At 47.0% G+C, this 21,971-nt stretch overlaps 1 protein-coding gene across 3 annotated transcripts in view; it reads left to right on the plus strand.

The window, feature by feature from the left end:
* Positions 1-1,170: 1,170 nt before the first annotated feature.
* The window catches only part of Smarcal1 (SWI/SNF related, matrix associated, actin dependent regulator of chromatin, subfamily a like 1), a 46,863-nt gene continuing 26,062 nt past the window's right edge, over positions 1,171-21,971 (plus strand). For all 3 annotated transcript variants that reach the window (XM_036173323.1, XM_036173324.1, XM_036173326.1), the window contains exons 1-10: positions 1,171-1,347; positions 2,348-2,384; positions 3,158-3,993; positions 4,670-4,720; positions 8,717-8,929; positions 9,835-9,885; positions 14,458-14,644; positions 16,236-16,386; positions 17,659-17,817; positions 19,828-19,893. In XM_036173323.1, coding sequence (XP_036029216.1) covers positions 3,216-3,993; positions 4,670-4,720; positions 8,717-8,929; positions 9,835-9,885; positions 14,458-14,644; positions 16,236-16,386; positions 17,659-17,817; positions 19,828-19,893 — 1,656 coding nt within the window. In that variant the 5' untranslated portion in view covers positions 1,171-1,347; positions 2,348-2,384; positions 3,158-3,215. The remainder of the gene's footprint in view (positions 1,348-2,347; positions 2,385-3,157; positions 3,994-4,669; positions 4,721-8,716; positions 8,930-9,834; positions 9,886-14,457; positions 14,645-16,235; positions 16,387-17,658; positions 17,818-19,827; positions 19,894-21,971) is intronic.

Here is a 21,971-nt window from a genome sequence, read left to right on the forward strand (position 1 = left end):
CAGAATCATAACAGCCTTCACACATACATTTTATGATAGAAGATTATATTCAATCATTGTAGGGGAAAAAGTGCTGGTGCTCAGAAATGGGGACGACTATGAAAGTATCTGACAGATGCAAGGGTTTTAGAGTCAGAATAACAAACTAGCTGAATGTAACCTTGAGAAAATTGTGGACCAGTTCTGGTTTAGTTTTCTTATCTATAAAATGAGGATAGCAGAGTTGGGTGCAATGGTGCACACCTTTAATCTCAATACTCCAGAGAAGGTTCTGTTAGTTCTAGGCCAGTCAGGGATACAGGATGAGATCCTGTCTTGAAAGAAAAAAGAAAGAAAGAAAGAAAGAAAGAAAGAAAGAAAGAAAGAAAGAAAGAAAGAAAGAAAGAAAGAAAGAAAGAAAGAAGGAAAGGAAGGAAGGAAGGAAGGAAGGAGGGAAGGAAAGAAAGAAAGAAAGAGGGAGGAGGGGACAAGCCGCCGGGCAGTGGTGGCAGGTGCCTTTAATCCCAGCAGAGCCTGGAGGATCTCTGTGAGTTCAAGGCCAACCTGGTCTACAGAGTGAGATCCAGGACAGGCACCAAAAGCTACAACAGAGAAACCCCGTCTTTAAAAAAAAAGAAAGAAAAAAAAAAAAGTAATAATAATCTTAAGATGGTGCAGGTCTGTAGAAATTTCCAGACAAGGCTGGGATGCAAGAGATCCTGTCTGTGCTTCATAGGTTGTAGTAAGGATTAATCGAGGTTCATCTTAATGATCATCACACTGACTGATGAAGGCTCTATCAACTCCTGTTTGGTCCACTCGGGCAGCGGCTGGGCCTAAAGTTACAAGGACAACGCTATTAGAAAGGGGTGTATCGGGAAAATGTTAATCAGTCTAGCTGTCCGAGATGTCCACCGGAGACACCACTGACACTAAATGCTCAGCATCACTGGCTGCCTTACGCCTGACTAAACATTTAAAGAGACCGGGACCTACAACTCCCAGGGTGCACCTTACTTTGCCCCGCCCATAACGTCACGCCTTCTCCAGTTCACCAACCCACCCCCTATGGGCAGGTTTTCGGACTCAAACTACAAACCCCAGAAGGCCCTACACCAAATGTGTTATCACTCCCCAGTTTATGACCGGGATCTGCGGCGGTATTGGCTGCTGGGAAGTGTAGTTCGACGGTGGCCGAGCCACTCGCGGGCCAAGATGGTCCGCCCTAAGATGGGTGAACTCCCGCCGCCTAAGTTTTAGTTCCTCTAACAGTCCGGCTAGAAGTGTAAACTGCCTAGGCAAAGCTTTGGAGACGCTCCTGGGCGAGGGCTCTTCTGCGAAGGTGCCTGGCTTTACGGGCCTCGCTAGGTAAGAAAGTGGGTTGGGAAGGAGGCAGCAGCGTTGGCGGCGGTCGAGACCAAATTGCGACTAGAGGTGGGAGCGGCGGGGAAGGAAAGAGCCAAGTGGAAACGCTATTGAGTCCAAGTAGGGCGGGGCGTCCCCTCTCATCAGGGGCCCCGGAGGTGTCCCAGAAAGGAAGTGAAGCCCAGGCTCCAGCAAAGAGGGACGTCTATGGGGTGGGGTGCATCTGTGGCTTGTGGCTTTATTAGTGGGACCTCTCATCCCCTGGGCTCACCTCCCCGACTAGGGTGGTCAATCAGCCTACCAGGCCTTGGCAGTTTGGTAGATCACCCTGCTTGAGCACCAGACTGAAGAGTTTTACCTGCTGCTGGCTGGCTGGAGTGTAACATCCCTGAGAGGAGATGTTTCGGGGTGTTGTGTTTAAAGGGAGTATCAGCAGGGAAGAAAATCTTAAACCCTCTAAAGTTTAGAGTCTAGACCCTTCCTTTGACGACCGACAGTGCTACTGGAGTATTTCCTGTGTTATAAATATTATAAATAAGGCATGCCAATTATATAAGGCCTAGACAGAACCCGGCCAGAGAATCTGGTGTTCTGGCCCCTGCTTCTAGAGTATTGTAAAAACTGTTCCAACCTATAGGAAAATGGCTAGGGTAAATTAAATCACAGTACAAAATAAAATGTATAGGATGGCCCTACTTTGTAATGACTATCTGTGTTTTCCAAGTATGTGGCAAGAAAACTTTAGAACTCTGCTCTGAATTAACATGGTAATGTGTGGCAGTTCAACTCGACCTTTTACATCTTTGTATCCAGATTTGGTACAGTGATCATTGCCCCCTTCTCCTCTTTATTTTTCCAAGAGTCTTGGTGTTACACTTTGGAAATCAGGCTCTCAGGCCACCTGCAGATTGATCAACAGAAATGCAGTGAGGATTGAATTAAATACAAGGGAGAATTTAGTGTTTAGTCTCTGTGAGGCTAATGCTCTTCTTCCTTCTTCCAGGTCGGAAACAGGCCATTTTAGCAAGTGTCACGCCATGGTATGTAGCTGGTTGGTCTATTTCTGTCTCATCCATTATCCTTTCTAGTGTAAAATGTAGTAGTCTTTATCCTTTCTAATGAAAGTTACATTTCACTGTAAAACTTTCTTGGGATCTGCTAACTCACTTTGACCAGGGAATGGGAAGGAGAAAAATACACCAGCTGAAATACATGAAATGCAATCAGTTTTGGATTTAGTTTGCTTTTTCATCAGGGTCCTTATTTTAGCATATGCTCTGTGTGTGTGTGTGTGTGTGTGTGTGTGTGTGTGTGTGTGTGTGTGCTTTCATTTTAATTATAAAAGAAAACTCAGTTTGTCCTTTGGCTTTAGCTTTTTCTTGTAGACAGGTATTTCCTGTCCGACCACCTGGTCATAAATACACAGAGGTTTATATGAATTATAAATGCTCAGCCAATAGCTCAGGCTTATTACTAACTAGCTCTTACATTTTAAGTTAACCCATATTCCTTATTTATGATCTGCCACATGGCAGTACCTTTATTGGCATGGCATATTCATCTCCTGTTCCCGCCTCCTGACTCCTCCCTTCTCCTTCCCATCATCCTTAGTTTGGTCGCCCTGCCTATACTTCCTGCCTGGCTACTGGCCAATCAGCATTTTGTTAAACCAATTCTAGTGACAAATCTTTATGGTGTTCAAGAGGATTGTTCCACAGCATTTTCTAATACATTTCCTGGGACAAAAGCTTGTTAAATCAAAATGGGAACATAGTGAACATAATTTTTATTTCAGTCTTTTTACCTTTCACAGCTTTTGCCAGCTTCCCAGTTAAAAGACGACATTCCTGCATAAGCCTATCGGTGTTAAAATGTCCTTGCCACTCACAGAGGAGCAGAAGAAAAAGATCGAAGAGAATCGACAAAAGGCTCTGGCCCGTCGAGCTGGGAAATTATCAGTACAGCCTCAGAGCACAGCTGCAGGCCCCACTGTTTCTGGCTCTTCCCAATCCCAGCAGGGTCCTTTCTTGAATCTTCCAGCAGGGCTTTCTAAGCCAGTGGGCCATGGTGTCCTTTTCAAGCAACAGAATCTCAACAATTCACTTCCTACTGATCAGAGACCTCATAGTTCCAACCATTTTCAGCCCAGCACACCAGAGCCGGCAAAGGGGATATGGAAGATCCAAGAAGAGAGGTCCACAGCGTGCTCAAACCCCGCCCCAAGTTCTCCAAACACCTGTAACCAACAGCTTTTGGGTTATAAGTCAGATCAGGGTCATCCCCAGGCTTCTTATCAGATCAAGTCGACACCCATTGCTACCACACCCCAGGAGCCTTTGGCTAAAGCACAGAGTGCCCAGGACACAGCAGCTTTCTCCTCTGGACCATTTCCCAGAGATCTTGAGTTAGAGGCCAAGACAGTGAAGCCCTCCACCTCTGGGCAGGGTGGTTCGGACACCTATTATTATGCCTTAGGGGGAAAAACACCTAGAACAGAAGGCAGACCCCCAAAGAAACTGCAAACCTCATCCCAAAAAATAAGCGGTCTGAAGGGAACGTGCATAAGGATGGGCGATCGTTTCCGGGTAAAGATCGGCTACAATGAAGAGCTCATTGCCCTGTTTAAGTCTCTGCCCAGCAGACGCTATGGTAATGAGGCTTTTTCTTTTTTCTATTTTTGGACTCTCTTCTAACAGTCTCTCATAAATATTAAGAGGGCACGTTGGCACATTATGTTTTTCTATTTTAGCTCACGTTTCCCTTTGTAATAAACATTGTCTCAAGCAGATGTCAAACTTAGCTAGTGTGTGGTCATAGTGAGAACTTGCTTTGCTGAGGAGCCAGCTCCTCTGCCAGGTGTGACGTATGTATGGTAACATTGAAGCCTAAAAAACGGTAGTTTGAAATCTGGAGATTTTTTTTTCCCCTTTCAGTTTTGAAAGTAATGAACTAGCTCAGTGATGTTGAGTAATGTGCTTGGGTTAGTTGACCTGATGGGAGAGCTGAGGGGTGGCTAGCTCTGCTGTTCCTCAGAGCCACTGCCCAAATCGTGGCCCAAGTACACGGCAATTCAGAGGAGTTGAGTTCTTGTCCTCACTGCCTCTCAGCACACTCAGTTAAATGCCTTCCCTGGGCCTGAGCTACTGTCTATATGAAACAGAGTTATTTGTTTGCTATTTGTCTCATGTAGAGATTTCTTTAAGTCTGTGAGAGCCTGCCAGTCAACAACTTTTAATTTGGCCTCCATCTGTTCAGGAAATCAACTCTCACAGTGTGTCAGGGAATCAATGAAGACGCAAAGTGATGAGCCTTCTGTTTATTTCAGATCCTGTTACAAAGACGTGGGACTTCAGCATGAGCGACTACAGAGCCCTGAGTGAGTGTGAAGTTGGCAGGGGCTGGCACCCAAGGGTTCTGTGCGAAGTTAGCAGGGGCTGGCACCCAAGGGTTCTGTGCGAAGTTAGCAGGGGCTGGCACCCAAGGGTTCTGTGCGAAGTTAGCAGGGGCTGGCACCCAAGGGTTCTGTGTGAAGTTAGCAGGGGCTGGCACCTAAGGGTTCTGTGGGAAGTTAGCAGGGGCTGGCACCTAAGGGTTCTGTGGGAAGTTAGCAGGGGCTGGCACCCAAGGGTTCTGTGCGAAGTTAGCAGGGGCTAGCACCTAAGGATTCTGTGCGAAGTTAGCAGGGGCTAGTACCTAAGGGTTCTGTGCACTGGGTCTTCTCAGTCCTACATGATCTCTGTTATCTCTCATAACAACCACTTTACAAATGGGGAAATGAAGTCTCTAATGAGTAACTAATGCAGAGAGACACACAGCTAATTAGTTATTCAACTGGAATTCAAACCAGGGTGCCTGTTCCCCCAGGGCTGTGCCAGCACCAGCAGTGACCGGCGACTGTGTCAGGCCTTGCTCCTGGGGAGATTGTTTAGCCTCTGACACTGGTTAGTGAACCCCAACATTCAGGAGCTCAGGCGGGTCCATCCTGATGGGTCCAGTCACCGTCAGCCCTGGGTGCACCACTGTCTTCTGAGCCTCTTACACCAATGTTTCTGTCCTGTTGTGGACTATTTGTTTAACTGGGCAAAGATGTGTTCCGTTTGTTTGTGTTGCAGGGTATTTCTTTAATTATGTGAAGGTGTGTGACATTTGTGTCTGCTGCCTTTGTTAACAATGTAAAGATGTGTTACATTTGTTTGTGCTGCATTTGTTTAACTATGTAAAGATGTGTTGCTGTTTCCCCTTGCCTGCCTAAGGCACCTGAACAGCCAATAGCTGGGCAGAAGAGGGATGGGTGGGGCTGGCGGGCAGAAACAAGTAGAGAATGAGGGAGAAGAGAGGCAGAACAAGGGAGAAAGAGACAGACTCCCAGTGTCAGAAGCCAGGCAGCCACCAGCCAGCCAGACATGGAGGAAGCAGAAAAGTAAGATATACAGAAGGAAAGAAAGGTAAAAAGCCCTGGGATAAATCATAGATAAAGAGAAACAGATTAAAACAAGAGCTAAGGTAAGGCCGGGCCTTCATAATAATAAGTCTCCGTGCCATGATTTGGGAGCTGGTTGGTGGCCCCAAAGAAAGCCTGATACACTGTCCCCTTGTCCTGATGCCTCTGTCAAAGAAATTGCTGGAACTCTTCTTGTTTCCCACTCTCTCCTCATTCTCAGCACCCATTCTCCTCTGCCCATTTCAGAAGCTGAGGATACATGCTCGGATCACTTCTCTGAGGATCTGGCATATGAGGTAGAATTCTTGGTGTTCACCAGGACATTTTCTGCAGAGTGATGGGCCAATTTCTGCAGACTTTTCTCTTTGTTTCCTTGGTCTTGTCTTTGTAAAACAGGTGACTAGGTGGTATCCTGCTCCTTGGTAGAGCTGCTGTGGACTGGACCTTAAAGAACAAAAATGTGTTTGCTCAGTTCTGAAGGGAAGGAATCTGAGGTCCGGGTGTGGGCAGGCCTGGTCCCTCCCGAGGCCTTTCTCCTGAATTTTTTGCGTGGTATGATTACTCTTTTGTACTGTTCCACCTTTTTTTTTTTTAAAGACTTATTTATTGTGTATACATTGTACTGCCTGCAGGCCAGAAGAGGGCGCCAGATCTCATTACAGATGGTTGTGAGCCACCATGTGGTTGCTGGGAATTGAACTCAGGACCTTTGGAAGAGCAGCCAGTGCTCTTAACCTCTAAGCCATCTCTCCAGCCCTGCGCCCCCCCCCCCTTTTTTTTAAATAAGAGTATTAGGCACAGAAGTCTCCATGTGGCTTTTTAGATGAAGTTGACTGGAGTATGTGCACCTTCTGGATGTCCTGACATCCCCTGCAGCAGCTTTGGATTTATAAATTGTGTTTCCGTTTTTTAAGTTTCACATAGGTTTATTATTTTTGTGTCTTTTTATAATTTTTCAGATTATACTTTTTTTTTTTTTTTTTTTTTTTTTTTTTTTTTTGGTTTTTCAAGACAGGGTTTCTCTGTGTAGCCCTGGCTGTCCTGGAACTCACTCTGTAGACCAGGCTGGCTTCAAACTTGGAGATCCACCTGCCTCTGCCTCCTGAGTGCTGGGGTTCAAGGTGTATACCACCCTCCTCCCCCAGCTTCTATTTTCTTTCTTTCTTTCTTTCTTTTCTTTTTTTTTTTTTTTTTTTAAGATTTATTTACTTATTATGTACAGAAGTGGGCACCAGATCTCATTACAGATGGTTGTGAGCCACCATGTGGGTGCTGGGAATTGAACTCAGGACTTCTGGAAGAGCAGTCAGTGCCCTTAACCTCTGAGCCATCTCTCCAGCCTTTCTATTTTCTTTTTTAAGTACTGAGGATTAAACTCAAAGCCTTAAACTAGTACGCAACCACTCTACCACTGACGTGCATCCTTGGCCCAGTTATTCTTGTTAGCATTCTCACATATCAATAAATATTGTCCCCAACAGTTACCGGTTTAAATGTGTCTATGGATTCTGCACACACACCCCTTTTTTTACCCCCCTATAATGCTGAGGATTGAACCCAGGACCTCAGATGAGCTAGGTCAGCACTTCAGTACTGAGCTATATTCCTAACCTGGATTTTGCTCTTTTAACCCTGCCCACACTCACCACACAAACACAGAGCCTATCAATGCCCAAAGAAGGAGAATTCACTAGGCCCACAGTCTCTGGCCCCCGCCACTATGGGCACTTGGATTCTGTTCATTCCCCACTTTTTTCTTTTGTTAAGTGAAACAGTGTTATACCTTTGTATGTAACTTGTACCCTGCCTTTCTCATAAACATTTTCATTTTAATGAAAGCTGGCAGTTCTGAGTGATGAATATATGGGTGTCATCATTATAATGGACCACTGTGAACCTCAAAATACTTTGTATTATTGAACATAGTAAATTTTGTACTTTGTCTTTTCCAAAACCTCTTACTGACAGAAAAAGTTAATGACTGCATAACGTTTTGTCGTGTGAATATGGCAGCACTGCCCAAGTCATTTTCTTGCTGTTTAATTTGCTCCCTGTATCCTGGTTTTGCATCCGTAAGGAAGCCCTGTGTGCACAAGTTTCTGTCTGTATTTCAGTCCCCAGAAGTAGAGTCACGATGATCACTTTTTTTTTTTTTTTTTTTTTTTTTGCCGGAGCTGAGGACCGAACCCAGGGCCTTGCAATTGCGAGGCAAGCGCTCTACCACTGAGCTAAATCCCCAACCCCTGATGATCACCTCTTAAAACTCATACTGTCTCACCAATTTTCCCAAAGCGTTTTTTTCTCACTAGTAATGTAAATGTCTTCCTGTGGTTTTTGTTGTTTTGCCTTGCATCGTTGATAAGTAAAACATGGTTTTCCATTCCTCTGTTATTTGTAAAGTTGAACATTCTGTTTTCTAGTCACTTTATCTCCTGCTTTCTAATTGGCTGCACCTCCAAGCTTTCATCTTGTGCTCTTCTTCTTGTAAGTTTTTGTAATGTCTTAGCAGTTTTGCCTTTCAAATAAGCATCAGTTTTTGGTTTTGTTTTGGACAGACCGCAAAGCGCATCAGTGATAGGTGATACAGTAATGTGGGAAGCCATGTCCTTGTGGCCTCAGTCCTGTGTCTCATCTCCTTGGTGTCTAAGCAGTTGGTAGAGTAGTTCTGCTTAGGGTCCCATGGGTGCTTTGTGGTATGTTAACCCCAGACATTCTCAGGCACAACTGAGATTACTTACAACAAGCTACGCCCTTCTGTTAATTTCTTATATCTATTTTTTTGTTTTTTGTTTTTAAGTTCCCAGTTTTAGGGAACAGAAGAATTGCTGCCCTGCCCTGCTCCCTGTCTTGCCTTTCCGAGTGCCATGGGTCAGGGGAAAGTCATCCAGTGTTATCCACCTAATTACTTCCATCCTCTGCTCCTCTTCACAGTGCAAGCAGCCGAGCGACTCTCCACAGTCTCCCTACAGCCTTTGGAAGAGGTTGAGGGCAGTGTCAGGGGACAGAGCAGCCTTCCCTCAGCTCCGTCCCTGGCCTTTGTCACAGGGAGGTGCATGCTCATCTCCCGGGCCCGCTTCGAGGTTGACATCGGCTATTCGGAGGAGGTGATCGCACTGTTTAAACAGATGGATTCCAGGAATTACGGCAAGTGGTTGATCTCAGAGAGATCTGTGATGGCGCCGTTTGTCTCCGTCTTTGATTGTCAAACTGACTTGGCTGATAGAGGTATAACTGTATCTAGAGGACAGGGATACCTCACTTGTCGCAGAGAGTCAACACGTAACGGCAGCTGCTTTATCGCTGAGCTTCCCAAAGAGAACATTCTCTTGTTTTCTTAATTGCCTGGCCAGGGTTGTCTTGACAAATGCAGGTGCTTTGCTGCCTGGACTTTAAAACTCATTTGTTGGGGCTAGAGAGATGGCTCAGTGCTTAAGAGTACTGCTGCTCTTCCAGAGGACCCAGGTTCAGTTCCCAGCACCCACATGGCAGATCACAACTGTAACTCCAGTTCCAGGGGACCTGACCCTCATACAGACATAGGTGAAGGCAAAACACCAATGCACATAAAATAAAAATAATTAAAACATTTTTAAAAGCCCATTTGTTTCTATTTTAGCCTTAGAAGAACAGAAAAACAGTAGTTGCCCTACAGCTGTAGCCCTAAGACAGTGGGGTCAGACTTGGGCATGCGCAGGAAACACCAGTTGCTAACACTGGGATCTCAGGTGGTGGTGGGTGTCTTTCTTTCTTTCTTTGTTTCGTGGTGTTTTTTTTTTTTGGTTTTTTTTGAGACAGGGTTTCTCTGTATAGCTTTGTTCCTTTCCTGGATCTCGTGCTGTAGCCCAGGCTGGCCTCAAACTCACAAAGATCCACCTCTCTGTGCCTCCTGAGTGCTTGGATTAAGGGCGTGAGCCACCACTGCCCAGCGGATGTCTTTCTAAGAAGTTCCCTGGTGGTGGCTGTGGTACCAACCTATAGGACCACTGGAGGTTCATGAAGTTGGAAAGCGAATGAGTGAGTGTGTGCCTCTTTCTCTCTCTTCTTTGCAGATGCCAAGACCAGGAAGTGGAGCTTTCTTCTGGAGGAGCACAATAAGCTGAGTGAGAAAGCCACCTCTCTGCTGTTTATCACGCTGTTAGCCGTTAGTCGTGGCCTTAGCTTTAAAATGGCTCTGAAGAGGTTTCTCCTCCCCACTGCCATAATCGGGGCACCTCCATGTGCTTGCGGGCAGAGTAGCTGAGTGAAAGAAGTGTCTAGCTCGCCTCGTTCAAGCCTGCTGGCACCAGCCGCTTAGTGAAAACCTTTCACACACGGGGCTGTTGATCCGTAAGGGCAAGGCGGTGCTGTTGAAATTCTCAGGGCCTGGAAGTCTTCCTGCCATCACAGACAGTTAAAATGAAGGATACAGACGTGGGAAGTCCGAGGAGTGCCAGGATCACATAGCTGGAACGGAAGTTACGTTAGACAGCCTCTCAGTTTACCTCCAGAACCGGGAGACCAAGAAGTAGATGGGGCTTGTGGTTTGAGGCTGCATCGTGGGTTGCCTTCTGTCCGATGCAGAAGTCTGGACCTAATGCAAAGAATCTGAGCAGGACTTAAGAGACTGGGTGAGAGCAGGGACGTGTGCATAGCTACCACCATGACCACAAAAGGGAGCTGCCTGGTTGGCCCACCCTTCTCTTCCTGTGCTCTTCTCGGATGGACGAGAATTCCAATGTGCCGGAGACGGGTGGCTGTGGTCAGAGCTCAGCCTGTTCTGGAACAGTGGTCTCCTCTAACTTAAAGCACTAGTTATTTTTTCAGTTGTATTTCCCCTTCCTGGTGCCCTGTGCACTTATTGGGCCTCCCAGATGGTGGGAGGAGCTGTGTGTTGGTGCCAGTCACAGCAGTGAGCTGGCCAGCCTTGGAAGTGAGGAGCCATTAGCTGCTGCTGCTGCTGCTGCTACTTCTGCTTCTCCTTCTTTTTTTTTTTTTTTTCAAGATAGGGTTTCTCTCTGTAGCTTTCGAGCCTGTCCTGGAACTCACTCTGCAGACCAGGCTGGCCTTGAACTCACAGAGATCCACCTGGCTCTGCCTCCTGAGTGCTGGGATTAAAGGCGTGCACTGCCACCGCCCGGCTGACTTGTCTTTCAGGCTAGGGCTTTGAGGAAGAGAGCAGAGCTGGGTTGCTTCCTGTGCCCCACATCTCCTGACTTACTGTGTAGTATTAGACATCAGGGAGATGGCTCACTATTTTGTGTCCCACTATCCTTTTATTAAGCAAGGGCATCTTTGGGCTGGAGATCATTGAGTGTTTGCCTAGCATACCTAAGGCCTGTGTTTGATCCAGTGTGTGTGGTGGTATGTGCCTATCATCCCGATACTCAGGAGGTGGAGGCAGGAGGATCAGAATTCAAGGTCATCCTTGGCTACCTAGCAAGCTTGAGGCCAGCCTGGGCTACATAAGGCCCTATCTGAAAAGGAATTTTTAAAAAAAATTTTTTTAAATTTTTTATTTTTTAAAATGCATATCTGTCTCCCTGGCAGACAAATACAAAGGAATAATAAATACAAAAGAAAAACTTTTTGTTCTTTGAGAAAGGTCTTGCTGTAAACTGCAAGGTTAAGTTGAATATGAGGTGGTGCTATTTCAGTATCCATAAAAACTGGTTGAAGCAGGAAGATGGCCAGTGCAGATCGGAAGTTCTCTGACTGCTGTTTGGAGCTTCTGATTCAAAGAGACTGTTGGCCTAACCTGAATTTTTGATGAGAGACAGGAATTAGTTCTTTCCTGTCCCTTCATTGCCTTTCTTGACCAAGAAGGACAAATACGTGAGCAATAAAATTCTCTGCCTTTTATGGACCGACAGCGCGGGATGCTTGGCATTAGCAGGTGGATGCAGTGCTGGGAAACCATGTGTCAAGGCTCAGCCTCCTACAGTGGCTTCTAATGTTTTGCAGGCTACAGAATTTAAAATATCTAATGAACTCAGTTCCTCGTGCAGAAAATCCGCACATCATGAGCACACTTCTAGAGTTTGTATTAGACATTAGTAATTCTCTAGGCCCGGAGTTGGTAATTCTAGATTTATAATTTTTGTTTGTTTTTTCCTGGTTACATTGTCTCAGTAAGGAAACCTTTGCTTGCCTTGCTGGGGACATTTTGAGGTCACAGAGGAATCAGTGGCGGCAGGGATGAGATTTAAACTCCTCCTGCATTTGTAACCGTTAAGACGTTCTGAAGCCACCTCTGAGCATTGAGAGGCCCGAGTAGGCGCTCCGGAGAGAGCCTGGTTCAGTTTCCATCTGTGCTGCAGACCTGGGGAGTTTGTACCTTCCTTCTTCCCTGCACATCCTCTGCCTCATGTGTGAAATCAGATTATTGACGCCAAGCTAGTTGAGCACACACATGAGATGCTAATTAAGAAATGGCGGTGAGGCCTGAGTGTGTCAAAGATGTGGTGAGAGTCATTTCCTCTAGGAAAGGGACTCTCAGAGGTTTCTCTTCTTTCCAAGTGACTGGACGCCTTCTGCCCACAGTAAAATTGGCATGAGGCCGTTTGTTTTTCTCTGGCTGTCACAGTCCAGAAGGGTTCTCCATGATCCCGTCTTGTCAGCTGCTGTTTGGAAACACTGGCATCTCTCAGCAGAGTGGCTTGCACGTCCTGCCAAGGAGCTTTTTGTGGAAATCACTTCTGTGTGACTCACGAAGCCAGACAGCACAGGCCTGTCGCTCACCAGCACCAATGAAAGGACAATAGGCAGCGGCAGGGAGGGTGGAGTGCTCAGAGGCACCCCGGGAGCTGCACTAGCGGCACAAGGCTAGTCCCTCGGAAACAGCTGCGGGAGACAGTGGCATCCGGCTCTCCCCCCCGTTGAGTGGTTGAAAGAATGGGGTGCTAACAGAGGCAGCTTCTCAGCAGCTCCCAGCTTTCCTTCTCCGGGTACCTGCGTTCCGAAGATGGCTAGAATTGTGAAAATGGTTTCTGCCGAGTACACTGAGTGCTCAGTCTCCCGAAGTTTGTATAAATCGGCACATTCAAATTTAATCTAAGCTGAAAAGGAGATTCCTACATCAGTATGGAACAGCCTACTTTATCTTAAAGCCATCGGCCTTACCTAATTTCTATTGTTAATTCTGTTCATGGAAACTTGCCAGAAACAACTGGGGTATGTGTTTGTGTGTGTATATACACAAATATATGTATGTATTGTGTTTGAGTGGGGAGGGATGTATATCTCCACGTGTCATAGTCTGTGGTACATGTGATCAGAGGACAAACTGTATGAGCCAGTCTCTTCTACCATGTGGGTTCCTGGGATTGACTATAGGTTTCTAGCTTTGGTGGCATTCACCTTAACCTGCTGAGCCATCTCACTAGCACCTGATAATTATATTTAGTAAAGGACAAAGATTGAATTAAAAACAAAACAAACCAAAAGATACTGAACAACTGAAGCTAGCAGCAGATGGCACAGCTGTCCAAGTTCACATCTGTGTTAGCCCTAGTAATCCACTGGGGGTTGAAGTCCAGAACTTCTGGAATACCCTGGAAGTATTAGGAAACAGTATCTTGAACAGAGGTGATCATGATTGCTTCTATGTTCAAGAGAACCATAATTTTACCAGTGGGGGGAAAAAAAGTTTTATCCAGGCGGTGGTGGCGCATGCCTTTAATCCCAACACTCAAGGCAGAGGCAGGCGGATGTGAGTTTGATCCCAGCCTGGTCTACAGAGCCGTGGCCTGTGTGTGGAAATCTGAAGGAAACCTCTGGAGCCCCATTTTCTGGCTTTGATACAGGGCCTCTTCATTGCTTTTCTGCTGCATACATGAAGGTAGCTGGTCCAGGAACTCAGGGAGATCCTCCTGTGTTTGCCTACTGTCTCCCTGGAGGAACCTGGGACTATAGACTCATGCTATGCGTCTGGCTTTTACACACACACACACACACACACTCACACTCACACTCACACTCCCGGCGACAGGTACTTCAGCTGCTTCACTGTAGAGATGACACCTGTAAAACCCTCTCAAGAGGAGATTGTTCTTTTCACACAAAACAAGACTCAAGTGTCTGTCTGTCTTGGTCTGTGGCTGTGTGTGCACTCTGCCTTTTGCTATCATTTGTTAGTAGCACTATGGTCCTATCAGTCTAACTTGGGAACCCCTAGTGGCTTCTCTCTGAAGAGCACAGTGTTCCTTCTGCTGTTGGCAGAAGGTGACTTAAGGGCTCTCTCTTCTCCCAACACTGAAGCCATCAGAACAAGGCTAAAATCGGTCTACTGAACACTTGCTTTTAAAGGACCTTTCTGGGTTGATTTTGAATGGCTATTTTAATAGGTATGAACCTTTGTGTATTTGAATGGAACTATAAAGAAAGAAAATTAATTACTCAAGACTGAAAAACATCACAAACATCTGACTGTTCTTTCTAGCATGGTATAGTCGGCCAAATCACTTTTGTGTTACTGATACCCTCTTAACCCTGCAGGTATTAAGGACTAGAGAGAGAACACTGGCTGTTGTCTGGTCCAGTGCTCGGCTAGCGGCATGTTCTGCAGTTAGCCCTCTTAAGGAAACAGCATGTAGCAGAATGCCTCTTGCTGAATTCTGTGTACTAAAGCCCTTTCTCTTTGTCCAAGTCTTTTGGACCTGTGCATTCTGGCTCATACACCTGTTTTATCTTTCCAGTTGCAAAGTCACGTGATCTCCGGCAAGTTCGGCTGGACCCTCTGCCCAAGACCGTGACCCTGGCATTTGCATCTCAGCTGGAGAAGACGTCTCTCAGCGCCATAGCAGACATCCCTGAAGCTGACCTTTCTGGAGTGGATGCCAAGCTTGTGTCTAATCTCATGCCCTTCCAGAGAGAGGGAGTTAGGTAGATTCCTGGTCTTCCTCTTGTTCTCTCTCGCTTGAATTTCATCACTTAGCTCAGGTGGGGGTCAAATGCCTCTTTTATGAAGCATCTAGATTAAACATTAAACAGCCAGGTCTGCTGTTCCCAAAGCTTTCTTGTTAGCATTGGTTCCCAGTCCCATGAGTTAACCAGGGCTTTGGATTGCAGGTGTACAGAAACCCAGTGCTCATCAGCTGAAGGAAAGAGATTTCTCCCTGAATTCTCTGCTTTAGCGCTGCTTTCTCCTTAGCTGGCACGCTGCTCAGCCAGGTGCTCTTTTCAGGGGCTGTGGCTGGTGTTCTGTAGTTTGGCAGCATAGACTAAGGCTGTTTCTGTGCTACAGAAAGGGAGGCTGCTTCTTGTGGCTGCAGAGAGGATGAGGAGGTACCCTGACAGGATGCCCACTGGCCCGTGTGCTGCTGGGCCTTGGTGTGCTGGCCTCTGGTCCCCAGAATGCTGCTCAGTTGTTGCATCTTGGGAAGCTTACCAGAAGGCCAAGGGCAGCTGGAAAGTGTTGTCGTGCCCAGAAGCCGATTAGAAGAGATTACTCTCTGTTTTCACCGTGTAAGAAGGAAAGAGAAGAGCTAGCCACCAGCTCGTACTAGGATTCTGAGCCAGCAATCAGTTTTCCACAAATCAGATGAGAGAGGACTGGAGTGTGGAGCGGGGCACCAGATGTCTGATGCGCAGACTCTTGGTAGTTTCTCGGTGATTCATCTGCAGCACGAGCAAGTCATTCACTGTTTCTGCTCTCACTGCCCCTCCCTTCTGTGGGATGATGGTTAGAACGGAAACTGTTCCTCGGTGTTGAGGAAGGTGCCAGGCACCGATCCTAAGTGCATTTTCACTCTTTCTTCCAACTGTGGGTCAGGTACTGCTTCCTCCGACCCCACTGGTGCACTTGGGGGTACATCAAGAGGCACAGCGACCGAGTAATAGAGTTGAGGTTCCAGGTTCAGGCCTGTCTGGCTCTACCCTCGTCTATAGACTGTCAGCACGGCCCAGTGCACTTAAGTGCCTGGAAGCGGTCAGCCTGTGACAAAGCCCTGTGCTAAAGCCAAGTTCTCCTCCTCTCCCCCTCTGTCCTTTCTGCCAGTGGTTTTAGTCACTGCTGGCTCCACTGTGCTCCGGAGCATGTAGAGTGAGCGTCGAGTCTCAGAATGCCGCACTGCTGACTCCACTGACTCACATTTTGTTCTGTCCTTCCTGGGCACGTTTCTCAAGAATGTGGAGGTTGCATCATGACCTCTCATGGTCCCCTGTGCTTGGTTCAGGTGGAGTTTTCTCACCGTGGCTTCACCCCTGACTCCTGCATCCTCTAGTTGCTGGTTGTCTCCCGCATCCTCCTCCAGCGTACTTATCATTCTGCATTTGCACTGTCTGGTTCTCTCTTGTCCTCCTATTCTGACTCCTAAAGGGCTCCTTTCTGGAAAGAGCCTTGCTGAGAGCACAGCACATTCTTGTCGGTGTTGCAGCCTACACAGGGGCCCTCGGCTCCGTGGGGTGGCAGGTTGATTAAGATGGACAGAATGGCCCCTGCACTGTGATACTCACCTACCCTGTGTGTTTGCAGCTTTGCCATATCAAAAAGAGGCCGCCTGCTGCTTGCTGATGACATGGGCCTGGGGAAGACCATCCAAGCCATCTGTATAGCAGCTTTTTACCGGAAGGAATGGCCGCTCCTGGTGGTCGTGCCTTCCTCTGTGCGCTTCACCTGGGAGCAGGTTAGATTTCTTTGCGTTGGAATCATTGGGAAGGGCTTCCATAGGGGTAGAACATCACAATTATAGTGTGAAGGCAAAGCCTGGGATCTTTAAAGGTCTAGATGTGGTCAAAGACCAGCAGAAAGATGAGTTGGTCCCTGAGAGTGGGGAGCTATGTTTTCCCCAGAGGGAGGCAAGTCAGGCAGTCACTAGCTTAGGGACCTATTGCCAATCCCTCAGCAGGTGCTGTACCTCTGCGCCCTTGTAAACAAGACCTTCTTTCTGCACTGCACCCAATTTCTGGACTGTCTTTACTTCCTTTGTCTCTCCAATTCTGTGACACAGCACTCCTCAGATAAATTAGGTCTCTAGGAGGTCAAGAGCTATGCACCTACCTCCTGAGGAGGCATCTTCCTGACTTCTCTGCTCAGTGTTTGGCTTGCTGTAGGATGGAGTCCATAGTATGTTTATGTTCCCCAGACACTCCGATAGATGGAGGCCTGATGTAAACATTGAATAATGAAATTTTTTAATTTAAGCAAATTCAGTGAAGGAAGACCTAGCTTACTTCTCAGGCTTCATGGCTTTATGCTGGGTGACCTCTTTCTAAGGTGTCAGAGTGCAAAGGATGCGCCTCAGCGTGCTGCTGGTGAGGTCTGGATCCTGCCACTACCTGTAGAGAGCTCCCATTATATATCTGTGTGTGTTCGATTTCCCTCAAAACATTCAGAGTCAAGTAGCTGCTTATAAACAGGACCAAGACTAGAGAATTGATGTCAGGACACAGCAGGCCCAAACAAGGCCGGGGCCACCTACATACTCAGGCTCCAATGTGGGGACACCCAGTGGCCTTCCTGCAGCCCAAGTTACCTGATTTATCCAGTGGTGGGCTGTAGAAGACAGCAGGTGGTTTTGAAGGAAACTGGCATAAATGTTTTCATCCTCCTTAGCAAAAACAGTTTGCCTTTAGTGTCCGAGGCTCTTGTAGGACCTTCATAAAATTCTTCGGATCATGTTCTTCCAAGCAGGAACTGCTGTGCTGACCATCTAGAGATCACAGAGAAGATATCATAAGCCTGTGAGGTGCTTGCTCACAGGACAGAGTCCTGTCAGTATTAGTGAAGGGGGAGGAGTGGACTGGAGGCAGGGAGAGATGACCAGGTTTGGCAGATGCAGGAGGATGTGGAGAGGGAGTGTGTCTTCAAGGAATGTTAAACTTGGTCCCCACTGAGAACGCGGTCGATGCATTGGCTGGGGTCGTCACTTTGTTTTGCTGTCCCCTGTCACCTGCAGGCCTTTCTTCGGTGGCTGCCGTCTCTGAGCCCGGAGAACATCAACGTGGTGGTGACCGGGAAGGGCCGCCTGACAGCTGGCTTGGTCAACATTGTTAGTTTTGATCTTCTTAGCAAGTTGGAAAGGCAGCTAAAAACCCCCTTCAAAGTCGTCATTATTGTAAGTTACGACTTGGCAGAGTTCTAAAGTATTTTATCTCTTAGACGCTCTGAAGGGCTCCTCAGATTTGGGAATTTGACCTCATTGATCCTCTCTGGCAATAGAGATCACTGCCTTTCTTTGGTAGGCAATGAGCTATTCCTTTCGTGCGGTAGCTCTTATGCCCGACTGTGTACCAGACTTTCCTGAGGAGCATTTAAAACAGCCCATCCCTCCTGCGTTATGAGGCCAGGGATGGAGACCATCATGTGTGCACCAGACCATTCTGGGTCCCAAGGCCTGAAGCCTTGTCTGCAAGGGTGTGTGTGCGCATTGGTACCACCTTGTAATGTCGTGGCTCAGACAGAGTTCGGAAGTCAATCATGTTCTTCCACTTAGTGTGAAGACACGTCACCATCCCTGCTAGAAGAAAAGCGGTTTTACTTGAGTTGTTTTTAACGACATCTGCACCTGCTTCCAAGTCTGACAGTGTTTCTTTCAGCAACTGGCTTTCCTTTTCGCTCTTCACACATTTTGTGAACACCTGGGCAGACTTGGTGCCCAGCCAGCTGTCAGCGTCGAATATGTGGGCATGGTTCCCAAATACAAACACGGTTGGAACCCAGAGCAGAGAAAAAGAAGACATGGCTGTGGACCGCAGGGGATAGTCAGTGTGGTCTGGAAATGAGAACCACCCTATGTTCTTAGTGTGTGCAAACAAGAACATATTTTATCAAAGCTATTTGAGTAATGAGTCTTCGGGGGAGTCATGTTGGTCTTGGCACAAATTCAAGTGTGGCTTTAAAAGAATTGCAGCGTTCTGGTGAAATGAAATATTAACAGAAATATTCCAGGATGGTCTGGGTGGCTCTAGGATGTAGGGACAGTGATGGCTGTCTTTCCTGACCGCGACCTCATATTAGCTGTTTCCTACATAACCACTGCTCTCCCCTGTGTTCCCAAGTGGTACTGCCTTTAACTCACTTGAGCGGACAGTACAGGCATCTCCATCCTTTTCGTTAGCTGCAGAGCTAGCATGGTAGAGAGCCGTTGACTGGAGCTTTGTGGCATGTGGCTTCCGAAATTCATGTGTTTCTGTTGCTGGCTCATCACTCAACCAGCCTTGAGATTCTGGACAAACTGCTAGCCACCAGGCTTGGTCTGTCCTCAGATGCAGCATTCAGCCCGCCATTTTCGGGCTTTACTGTAGTAAGGGATGAAGTGGCGGCTCTCTCCACACACATTGTAGAAGAGGCTTCTTCTCTTGAGCCGCTGTTTGTGGTTTGCTCTGGCGGTGATACCTTTTTGCCTATGCTTGAAAGGGCCAATTCCCTTTCATGCCTGGTACGTTTTCTGCAACTTTCTCTATAAATGGCTTTCTTGTGACTTTTATGAGGACTTATCCTGAATCAGGATCATGAATGTAGTAGCCCAGGCATCTGGGGGATGCTTTCTGGACATTTGAGAAGTCTCACACTGCCCATTGTGCTTTTGAGGCCCTTTTTGTTTACCATAGCTGAAATGGAGCAATTTGGGGGAACTTAATAGATTCAGGGGCAGAGGTAGGATTGCTAGTCGCCCCTGATACAGGGAATACTCATTAGGTAGTAGGACTGCTTTGTGGGCTGCTCTTGCAGTAGCTTATTTCACACATAGCAATCTGATATTCTGGGAGCTAGCATTATATCCACAATAGGAGTAGAGAAACTGGGTACCATAGCTCAGAGCTATTTGGCAAGCAATTGGAATATGCCAACCTAAAAACTTTGTTTTTAAAAAATATGAAAACTTTTTTTTTTTTTCTGGAGCTGAGGACCGAACCCAGGGCCTTGTGCTGGCTAGGCAAGTGCTCTACCACTGAGCTAAATCCCCAACCCAAAAATATGAAAACTTTTATGTTTGCTTATATACAGAATGTACAACTATAAATCTGTCAAATGCCATGTTTTCAACATAACAGTCCTAGAGGTCATGAGGACTGTCTGTGTATCAAGGACTGTCTCTATTTACTCCTGTGGCTGTTTCTTTCAGGATGAATCACACTTTCTCAAAAACATTAAGACTGCCCGCTGCCGAGCAGCTGTGCCTATCCTAAAGGTAAGTGTGGCCAAGAGAGACTTAGGGCCTTGATACAGCATTCTTTGCTCAGGCATGCAGGGCGTCCTGGCCAAACAGTTGGCAGCCCAGGCTGATGAGCTAGGGGTGGGACTCAGTGCTGACACTGGGCATCTCTTCCTGGGTTATGTGCTAGTTTACATCCTGCCAAGAACCCCGTCCACATGAAGTCCTATTGAGGGTCACAGACTCAGATGAGAAGAGACTCTGAGTCTTCCTTTGGCTTCCTGCCATTACACGAGGACCTGTAACAGCATGTCACCAAACAGCTCAGGAGAAACTACATCACGTGTAGTGGCAAAGCTGCCGGGGTGTGATATGTTATCTAAATGTAGAACCAGGCCAAGGCTGTGGGCATCAGAGAGAACCTCTGGCAAAGCTGAGGCCTAAACCTGGTTGATCTAGGTAAGCTGATTAATTCATTTCACATCGTCTGAGGCCTATGGTTAACTAGGTGGTCCACTGTGTACATCTTTTTTCCCACATGTTCTCAGATCTACACCTGTCCCTGAGCACGTGGGCTGGGGTGTGTTCTGGCTTCAGGGTGGGCAACAGTGGGCCGGTAGAGCAGGGTCAAGTCTTTCTCTGTCCACATTCTGATGAAGTCCCGACCCTTGTCTGTTCTGTGTCCAGCACCCCGCTCCTCAGGTCTTAGTTCTAGAGTCCCTAGTTCTGATAATTGGCTAAATGAGATGCCAGCTAAAAACCTGAGGTTTTTGTTTATGTTTTGCTTTTAAAATAAATTGATGATTACATTTATAAAAATTACAGTACAGTAACACAAATAAACAAAAACTTGTCTTCTCTCATCTTTGGACGCCTGGTCTTTGCTGTCCCTCAGAGATGGCCGTAGCTGTCAGATTCATGGTTTTCTTCTGTAGGAGCCTGATTCTAAATGTGTGCTTTCTTCTGTCCTGCAGCATATTCTCCAGCCCCTGGATTTTCATTGTTTCCTTTTCTTTCATTTTGAGACAGGGCATTGTGTAGCCCAGGCCGGCCATGAACTCCTGATCTTTGTGCTTCGGCCTCTCTATCGCAGAGATCACAGGTGTGTGCCACTGTCCCTAGCTCCTCCAACCTGTATAGCTTTGGAGCTGGCCTGCCTGGGGCGATGAGAGAGCAGGCATACCTACTGAAAAGCTGGTGTTGGGTGGGCTGTGCACTCTGACAGAGGCACACTAGCGGCCTGAAGACTCCGTGTGTTTATTCTGTACCACTGAATGAGGAAGCAGGTTTCTTATGCAGCTGGAGGAGGAGAGTGGCTAGCTCATCTCAGTGGGAAGTTTCTGCAGGGAGTATTCTCAGGTTGCAGTCATCTGGAGGAGGCAGCTATGGTTGATAGTTTCTGCATACATTGATTTTAGCTAACAGTCAATCCTCTTAACATCAGTACTTGGACAAGGGGATGGCTTTGTCATCTCCCTAACCTAAACCAGGGAAGGCTTTGCCATTCCCACGGGTGTGTGGTCCTAGGGTCCTGACATGGCCATGCTCATGTCAACAGGACACATTCACTCAGGGCTTCATCCATTCCCAACACCTAGTTTTATAACAACCACTGCTTTATACGTATTATTTTCCTCTGGATTGTGTGTCCTGAAAATCATTCCATGTCATTCCAAATGACTACCTCATCCTTACATACAGCCTTCTGTTGTATAAGTCCACCAAAATGTGTACCCTTTGTTCTCTTTGGATTTGTTGTATGGACTTGAAATAACACCGATTCTTTGCTTCAAACATCCCGGGCTAATACTTTACCTCTGTGCGTAGCTTATCTGCTTTGGCTAACTGCAGGGTGTTCGCCTTGGTGCATTAGATGCGCTAACTTGTCCTGCATTGGAGTATCCTGCAGGACTTCTGCCGCTCAGCTCTGAGGAAACGTCTCAGATGGCCAGCTGCCCTCACAGTGTCTGCTTAGGAACTGCTGTCTTCCTGACACCAGACAGAGTTCTTTTACATTGTCCACTGTGTTTTTCTCAGATGCCACTGTCTTTCCTTAGCCTGGGGAGTTGATGATGCAGTGTTTAACTTAGCATTGGGGGTTTATATCATTTTAT

This window comes from Onychomys torridus, chromosome 23, assembly GCF_903995425.1.
Source record: "Onychomys torridus chromosome 23, mOncTor1.1, whole genome shotgun sequence".
Lineage (NCBI taxonomy): Eukaryota > Metazoa > Chordata > Mammalia > Rodentia > Cricetidae > Onychomys > Onychomys torridus.